At 45.9% G+C, this 9,259-nt stretch overlaps 1 protein-coding gene across 1 annotated transcript in view; it reads left to right on the top strand.

Annotated features, from left to right (window-relative positions):
- Positions 1-1,660: 1,660 nt before the first annotated feature.
- LOC118692504 (multidrug resistance-associated protein 1) overlaps positions 1,661-9,259 on the top strand; it is a 46,175-nt gene continuing 38,576 nt past the window's right edge. The window contains 4 exon segments of the mRNA XM_036392376.2: positions 1,661-1,682; positions 1,685-1,746; positions 1,748-1,859; positions 1,862-1,977. Coding sequence (XP_036248269.2) covers positions 1,661-1,682; positions 1,685-1,746; positions 1,748-1,859; positions 1,862-1,977 — 312 coding nt within the window.

Here is a 9,259-nt window from a genome sequence, read left to right as displayed (position 1 = left end):
GCTGTTACAACAGTGGTTTGTGAAATCCACATTCAGTGACTTTCAGGTACTCTGAGATTTGATTCTGTATTTCTGCAAGTTTGGCCTCATGTCAGCTCTAGTTTTTCTCCTCCATAAAAAATATTTTGAATCTATTAGATTTTTCTTCTGAACTCTTTGGCTTCCTCTCACATTAATTATTTAATCTGTATTTTGACTGTGTTTTGGTTTACAAGGAAATAGAATTAATTGGAAGAGAACTAGTTTGAGGTGGAAATCCAAGAATAATTTTTTGAGGAGAAACATCATTGACATGATGACTGGTGACATTGAGACAGTCTGGGCTGAAAGAAAAGTATTTGGAATGTGAAACTTAAATTTTGTTAGTCTTTTAGTTTACAGTAAACATATGTGGGTAAAAAAATGTATCTTTGTAGACACTCTTCATGCTTATTTACTGTCTTTTACATATAAAAATAAAAGGAATCATACTTGAACGTTTAGCTGTTCTCTTGCAATACTATAAAGATTTTAATATGATATGAATTCAGGTATGGGTTAAACTGACAAACTCATAGGGCTTCTGACACCCAACATGTGTGGTTTGATCTTTCTGTGATGATTCTGCTCCGTTCATCAGTGCAGACGGGAGCTGGGCGGGCTGGACTCAGCTGCTGCTGCTGCTCTTCGACCTGACACCCTGAGAATGTGGGATCCAGGGGGACAGACCAGAAATATTGCAGTCAGATGGACGGTCTGGCCACCACTAGTGCAGCTCTGAAACTGCAGCCTTGGAAGGGCAGGTGAATAAAGAAGCAGTCTGTGATATATTTTTTGTGTGTGCGATACCTGCTTTTAAGTTACACGTTAAAGAATCAAGACCTGTCTCTTTTTAACAATTTTGTCTGCTACCATGATTGCTCTGGATGGACAAGAACATTTTAAACTGAGGTTTGTGTGATTAAAGATTTCAGATGTTACTGTGGACTGTGAGTACTATGTAACCACCCTGCTATTTCCTGCAGCATGTGATGCCATTCCTACATATGTACCACCATACTCTAGCTGGTCTATTCTGGTACAGGCGAGCTGACTGCGGATTTAACTGGTGCATTTTAAATAGGATGGGAAGACACCGTGAGACACAACCCAATGCAACCACAGGGCTGTGCAGTCAGCTCAACTACTGCGTACTTTGATACAAACCTGGTTGTGGATGAAGTTGCTTTGGTTCTGTTCGTGCTAGTCAACTTGAACTAGTTAAGGGTATTGAAACCAGTACAGCTGGTTCACGCTGAAAAGTGAGCTATTTGAAGGTGAGATTAGGCTTTCCCTGGGGCCTTCCCCTAGGACCCTGCGGGGCCCGGGTGCCAGCGGGGCACTGCGGTGCCTCTCCCCGGGGGACACGTGGGGACGCTGTTCCCAGGGGCCGGAGCAGTGCCTCGGAGAGGGCGATACCGTCATGCCCACCGCTGGCTCCGGCCCAGCTCGACGGGCAGGTGCGGTGCGGGTGCGAGGCGCAGGGCCCCGGAGGCTGACCCGGGCAGGCGGGCGCGCCCGCGGTGCTCCAGGGGCAGCGATTCCGCCCCGGCTACGCTGCCGGGGGCGCGGGGCATTTCTGCGCTGGACAAAGGCACGCCTCGGGCTCTGGCCGAGGCTCCTGGGCCCGTCGCCCGCCCTGATGCGGAGGCGTTGGTGGCCCCAGGCCGGCGTTGCGGACGCACCCGCGGTGCCGCACGCGGCGCTGATCGGCCGGCCCTGCCCGCCCAGGCGGGGCCGCGCAGCGCGGGCGGCGGCGGCGGCGGCCCGGGCTCGGCATCCCCGTGACGCGGAGCCAATCAGGGCTCCGAGCTGCCGCTGCCAGCCCGGCCCCGCCCGCCGCTGCTGGGCCGGAGAGCTGAGGACGGGAAAGCTCTGCCGCGGGAGCCCGCGGTCGCCTCGCCGCGCTCCATGGGGATCGAGAGCTTCTGCAGCGCGGACGCTTCCGAGCCCTTCTGGGTGAGCGGCGGGATGGGGCCGGGTGCGGCTCGGCTCGGCGGCGACTGCCGGTGTCGGCACGGAGGGATGGCGGGGAGCCGGGTGGGGCTTGGGTGGTGACGGAGCCCGAGGGGCTGCGCCCGGCAGCGGGGGAGCGGCAGCCTGCGGAGCAGAGCGCGGGGGCTGCGGTGCGCCCCGGCCGTGCGGGATGTGAGCACCGGCGCGGAGCGGCCGCGGGCCGGCGGGGCTGGGCCGGGCCGTGCCGGCCGCTCGTGGTCTCCGCCTGGGCGCGGTGTCCCCACGGCCGGGTCGCGGAGCGGGCGCGCCTCGTGTGCGGGGCTTCCGGCAGGGAGATGCTTGGAGGCGAACGGGCCAGGGCGTCCCTGCCCGGCGCTGGGAACGAGCTCCGCGTGGCCGGGGCAGGGCTCTGCCCACGCGTTTGGCCGCTCGCTGCGTTCCTCGGGGCCGTGCGGGTAACAACAATAACGGTGTCTGACGGCCGCCCGCACACGAGAGCGGCCAGAGGAGGCCACGGAGCAGCGCTTTCTGTGGCTTTATCGCACCTTTGTACAGCGGTATTTTGGCACTTCCTTAGCGGAGAGTGGTGAGCGCAGGTGCTGTGCTGTGCTGTGCGTGACCTGGGCACAGGTGAGCGGTGTGGGCGCGTTGCGGTGGCTCTCGCTCAGCTGAGACTCGGGTTCCTGTGCGGGGACACGCCGGTCCTGGAGCAGCGAGGCACCTGGGAGAGCAGCACCGGAGGGAAAATTCATCTCAGGAGCAAACTGGTTGTGTGTAGAAGGAGGTTGCGTGGAGGAAGGGAAGAGCTGGAAAATAAATCTGGAGTGAGAGCTACTGAAGTCAACATAAGAAGAGAACTACTTGTGTATTCATCAGACGTTTGCCAAATAGTTTTGAGCTAATGAGCTGCCTTACTAGTGAAAAAATAAAACAGAATCAGATATCTCAATAAATACCATTGTACTATTTATCTCAAGAACAATTAGGATATTGCTGAGTAGATATTTTTAAAATCATCAAGACTAAGACAATTAGTTTTTTCCAGCTGATCAAAACTGATTCTGCTAACTTGCTTTTATATTGCTTATACTAATATCTCTTTCCTGCTATTTCTCAGGTTTTTCAGAACTGGCTTAATTATGAGTTGTCATTATACATGCTTTTTTTTTCACTTCCCTAGAATGAGACTTTTCATTTGAAGGGCTTAGGAGAATGCATGTTTCAGAATGAGTTTATGGAGAAACTGACTTGAGAGAGTAGGATTGTGAAAAAGAGCTGCCAGCTCATTCTTTGAGCTGTGGAATTGTAACATCAGGTAGGCACAAGAGAAGTTGTGCCACGCATGGGAAGTTGGAAGCAACCAGTTTATATGGGATTTTTGGCAGCAAACTCTTTTATTAGGAAAACTGTTCTCATGTGTATTATAGCCATTTCTGGTATTTTTGTAAAAACTACTCCATCTATTTTTTCCACTAGTTGCATTGATTCCCAGTGTTTTGGGATTTGTTGTCCTTCTCCAAATTGCATGGAGTCTGCCTTTCATTTTTTCCAGCTAAAGATCCTGTGGGTGTGGTTGTTTGATTTCTGGGCTCTTCTGATCCTACAGAAGAATAATTGTGCATTTGAGTGAGGGTTAGATGTGCCTGGAAAAAACTTCCTTCATGCTGACCTTGTCTTCACAAGTAACACTCTGTTTCCTCTTTGTTGCATCATTCCCAGTAGGGGAGAGTAGAAATGCCAGTTTGGGTGCCTTTGGGTACTCTGCCTGCTGCTTTTTCGGACATTTCCATTATTGCTGCTCTTTATAGCTGAAGTTGTAGTGGATTTTCAGAAATTGTCTATGTATACGCAGAGTTTACTGGGCTTTTAGGTATGTCCTGTGGTTGGGGTGCTGTTCTTCCTGGCTTCTGGGCTGCACTCTTGTGCTTCTCAGAGCTGGGTGATAGCTGGATACACAGTGGCACGTGTTATTGCATTCTTGTGGTGGCTGCATCAGCTGTTTTGGTCCTGAAGCCTTGCTGGTGGAGCTGAGGGATTTCTGGCAAAGTCTGCTCCAAGGAGATGTTGTGTTTTCTGTCAGAGGTGATCCTGAGTTGTGCGCAGGTCAGTTTTAAATTGTGGGGGAGACTGTGGCTGGAAGGACCTAATGGACCCTTAAAACTGTATGTTAATCTTCTTAGGCTTTGCTGGCCAGGATTTTTCTTGTTTGCACACCCAAGGAATGTTATTGTTGAAAGTTCTTGTCTGAGAATTAAACAGATTGGTTTTATTTAATACTTACTCTGAAAGGTCAGGAACCCAAGGAAGACTGCCATCTTCATGATTTTTTTTCCCTTTCTCACTGTCTAACCTCTGTGGCCCTACTTATTGCAGCACAGCAACAAGTTGTCCTGGGAATCCTGTTGGGAAGGGTGGATACTAACAAATCCTGTAGCTACTGCTTAACTATAATTGCAATTCTACTGTTTCTAAGACCTACCTTTTACAACTTTCCCAAAGTCTTCTGAATTTAAGGATTCCCACACTACTCAGTGTGTTAACTGTGCAATCAGATTTTACTGTATATAGTTCTTTTTCAGAACTTTACTGCATCTTGCTTCCTTTAGACTCCCTTTTTGGACAAGTACAGTTAATCCTTGCTTGCTCTAGAATCACTGAGTGTCTTGGAATGAATATTCCATCCATAATATAAAGAAAGGTACAGCTGTGCAAGATGAAGTTAGTGTTTACTGGTAGTCGTTGATGACAATAAAAGCTTGAAAAAAGTAGTGCACTACTTGCATTGCAGTTCACTGAGTTTAAGGGCCTGTCCAAGCTGTAAAACTTTGTGACCTGTCACACTGAGATAGCTTTGGCTAGAATATCAGTGCTGTCTGAGCACAGCCTACCTTGTTTCAATAGCAGCACACAGAAAGGCAGAGGTGAAGCAGGGTGAGGAACACTGGTTCCAGGTAAGCAGGATAAATGTCCCAGCAGATGGAGAACTCACTGTACACTTTGGCCTCCTGACCTGCCTGTCTGGAGATAGCAGCACATGCATAGTCTCAGTGCATGTGCATTTTGAAATAATCTGCTGTTTTTTCTTTGAATAAAATCTTGGTTTCAGTTTTTTTCAGAGCTTGTAAACTCTGTGGTATCATGCTTAGAGAAGTCTTTTCATGTTTGAAATTGCTAAAGGAAGAGGTTAACAGTTTTTGTGACACTTTGGGATTTCAAAGCTCACAGTAGGGTTTTCTGAAAAAGAAGTATGAAATATACATCTGAAACTTTTGAGTTTCTTGCTAATGCTTAAGGGAATGTGACATAAAGGGTTTGTATAAATATAAGTTCCTATTGTGTTGTTCACAGGCAGACACTTTGTTTTTTAAAGTTAATTTCAATAGAAGTTCTTTATTTCAGTGGAAATTTAGCAGAATTTTTTCCCACGGTTTTTAGTTGGGCTTTTTGTTGTTGAGAAATGATTGAAAGTGAGTAATTGCATTCACTCCTAGGAGAAAAGCAAGTTTTGAGATTCTCTGTTTTGTTTTGAAAATCCTGTAATGATTCAAGCTGTAAACCCTGGCCTATTTCTTCCCTGTTTGTTCAGAAGCTTTTGTGAAGCTCCTTCACTGTTAATAAAGAAGTGGTATCCACACACTGTGCCAGGTTTAGCTCTTTTTGAGTGAAAACAAACTACAGAAGAACAGACTGGGTGAGAAAAGGTGAGGCAGAGCCTCATACACGAAATCTAGGGACCAGCCTGGAGGGACTGGGCTTTGCTTCCTTTGCCGTTGTGCAGAGTTCTGGCTGAGGCTTTTGGGCATGTTTATAAACGCCTAAATAAATGTATTTTCTTAGTATTTGTCAAAGAGGTTATGTTTTGTATTTGCTTGACATTGTCGTAGTAGGAGAGATCCGTAATGTAGCTCGATAGAATTTTATTAAGAAAAAAAGTATTAATATTCTTTAATGCATTGCAATAATGAACTGACATTTGTGAAGCGATACTGTGTGACACAAACAGCTGCTGTGCTTATGTTATTTGTGAAGACACTGGTAGTTTTACCAAAATAGACTTCTGAAGGAAAACCAGTCTTGTTATGTAAGGAGCAGTTTCATGAAGTTCTGAAGATCTGTGGCTTGTGCTGTCACGCATCAGATAGGCAGTGAATTGGCACGTCTCTTGAGCCCTGCAGCTCTTTGCACTGCGAGATATGTCTTTAGTGCTTTTCAGTGTGTTTCTGGCAAGCTGGGGAGGGACTTGGAGGTGCTGTGGGAGGGTCCTGGGTGAGCCTGATAAAAGCTCCAAGTTTAGTCTCTGCTAAAGAGCGTGCAGGTCACCAAACTGCTCCTACTCACTGACACGGGAGGGTCATATGGGCACAGCATTTGGAACAGAGGAGTAGCAGAGTGATAAACAAGGAAGCCTTTGCACAAAATGGTGCTTTATTGTGATTAACAGCAGATTGCATGATTCTCATGCCTTGGCTGTTGTGTTTTTTAGCAATGAAAGCCAGAGGCTTATTTGTCAGCTTTCTTCCATTTATGAATAAGGGTGCATAGAAATGTGCATAGAAAAATTAGGTTAGAAATGAAACTGATGTCCCTTGATCCAGAATAGATCAATTTAAGGAAAACCAGGGAAATTAAGCCTGATAATGTGTTGTTGATGGGGATTTTCTGAACAGATCACCTGCCATTCTACAGTTGGCAATTCAGAATTGCTCAGGAAAGTTAAAAGAGGGGAAAAAAGGTGGCAAAATGCCTGAGTAACTTGTGCCATTTCGTGCAATCACAATGCAGTTTACATTGAAACACTGTGCTATACTGGGAGCGAGTGAAGGTCAGCTGGGGCTGGCTGAAGTCACTCTGGGTCACATCTCTAAAAAGCCTCCTGCCGGGTACTGACCTTTACTTTTAATAGAGTCAGAATTCCTTGCATTACTGTTTTCTCACTCTTTGCACCTGTGCTACCTTCAGATACAGTTTATCCCAACATAAGCTGCTGAACCTTACTTCCTTGGTAAGATTATTACCCAGGTGTGTTCAAACTTCTCAGTGATCTGAACTCCAGGTACAGGCTGTTGCATTATTAAGCAGAAGCAGCTGTGTTTGGTGCAAGGAGGAGATGAAAGCAGAAACTTTTTCTTGTATCCTTTTAGGTAACAGTGATTTCAGTGAAAAACTTTGCAGAAAGGTAAAAACCATCCTTAGGTTCTGAAACCAGAAGTGGTAAATATTTTGTTGTCAAATGGCCAAATATTTTGTTGTGGTACTTGCAGATATGGCAGGGTATGGAAATGCAGCGTCTGCAGAGAGAGGCTAAATTTTAATTTTGAAAGTTCTAATGTAATCTATGTTTCTCTGACACAAATGGTGTCTTTTAGCTTCTTAGGTTACAAAGCTCAGCTCTTGTAAATGCCACAGCTGCAGGTGCTCCTTTCTCTGGCAATTTGTTAGCACCTGCTTCTTATTTTAGGCTAAAGGGTATAAAAAAGCAAAATATGGCTTTTTTTCTTGGAATTTAACACACAGTTCGAGCTGATGCAGTGTTTTCTATAACAAAGGATCTCAACTTCTTGTAAATATTAGGAAATACTCATGTGCAGGTTTGGGACAAAGAGGTATAGACACATGATTTAAGTTCAGGACCAGTTATTGGAAGGTAGAGGCTTTTCCTTGTCTGTGTTAGCAAGTCAAATCTGCATTATGTAAGTAATTACCATTGAGAACTTAAACCATTAAAACCATTTATAACTTGTTAAAACCATTCCTAATAGATAACATTATGAGAAATGAAGGGCATTTTTTTTGTCACTAGAAACACTGGTGTCCCCCCCCCCCCCCCCCCAAAATATTCTTTATAGACATTATAAAAAAATTTAGGACCCTTGCTTATTATTGTGATTATTATATTTTGTAACTTTTCCACCTCTTGCTCTAACAATCTTGTCTTTGACAACATTAAGATACTTCAAGAATAGAGCTTAGGTTTCAGAATTTGAAGTGAAGGAGAGGCATGGTCCCTTTTCTGAGGTCTCAGTCTGCACATGGTGTTTTGGGAAACTGGGCTAGAAAACTGGTAGGGATTCTGGAGTACTTTTGCTGTACAAATACCTGCTGCTTGTCTTACCAACTTGTCACTCCCTGTGATGTGGGCTGAGCTCAGCAGAGCAGATCTGATGCTGGTGAGGATTGTCCATGATCACTGTGCTTGTTTAGGCTCCATTCTAAACATGCTCTTAGACAAATGGTGAGCCTCAGCACAGGTTTCAGATCTGACTCCAAAACATGAATGGCAGAACAAAGATGGCATATCAGGTATCAGGGACTTTCTTAAAGCAAGGTCAGAGCTCCTTTAAAGCAGAGGTCCTGTTCTGCACTTCCCTTACCCCCTCCCTCTTGATGCAGCTCCTCTGAAGATGTAGGCTGAGCCAGATCTGCCAAATCTCCTGTCTGGGGAGAGGCAGGAAATTTGCTGTCCTAGATAGATGCCACGAGGCCATTGGCTTTTACCCTACACTGAGAGAGAGAGTGGTTCAGTCAGCTCATGGTTTTATAGGTGCTACACTGGGACATTGTTCAATCCTGTATCTAGAGCTGGCAGATTGTAAGACTTCCTATTTCAGTGGGAAAGTGATGATAATATTATAATGAAAGTTGTCAGCTGCAGTTACAGTGTTAGGACGTGAGAGAGCTAATTACTTTCAGTCAGCTAAATGTAAACATTGCATTAAACAGAAAGTCTTTTTTATTGTTGGGGAGATAAGATTGAGAAACTTTATCTTGGTATTACAGGGGAAGTGGTTCTTCTGTGGGTGATATTGAAGTTGTGGGTACACAGTGTCAGTGTCAAGCTCCATTTGAAGGAATAAGTGTTTACCATGATGTTAAGATTCCAGTGTGGTTTTGTAATTCCATTTTTTTACATAGCTGTGTGCTAATGTTTTAAGTCACTTTTCAGTCACAATTTGGTCCATGCAGGTGGATTTAACACTGTGGCTGGCAGCCTGCATCTCTAGCACACTTGCACACAGCAGGCATGAAACCAAGCAATTTGGGTCTCTCCATTTCTGCCAGTGAGAATTCTAAAATGTGCTGTGGGTCAAGTGGGATTATTGGTGTGAGAACAAGCAACCCCTGGCTGCTCCTTTGCCAGCCTTTCCTGCTGCCAGGAGAGGCAGCCAGCATCAAATGCTGTTGTTCCTCAGATTAGCCATACAGGAGGCATGCAACTGTCCTTGGTCTGTCTTCCCCCAGCAAAGGCAGAATAAGTGGCTTTTTGTGTTGCAACTTTGTCTCACAG

Source organism: Molothrus ater, chromosome 16 (assembly GCF_012460135.2).
Source record: "Molothrus ater isolate BHLD 08-10-18 breed brown headed cowbird chromosome 16, BPBGC_Mater_1.1, whole genome shotgun sequence".
NCBI lineage: Eukaryota > Metazoa > Chordata > Aves > Passeriformes > Icteridae > Molothrus > Molothrus ater.
This window is presented reverse-complemented; position numbering and strand designations above follow the sequence as displayed.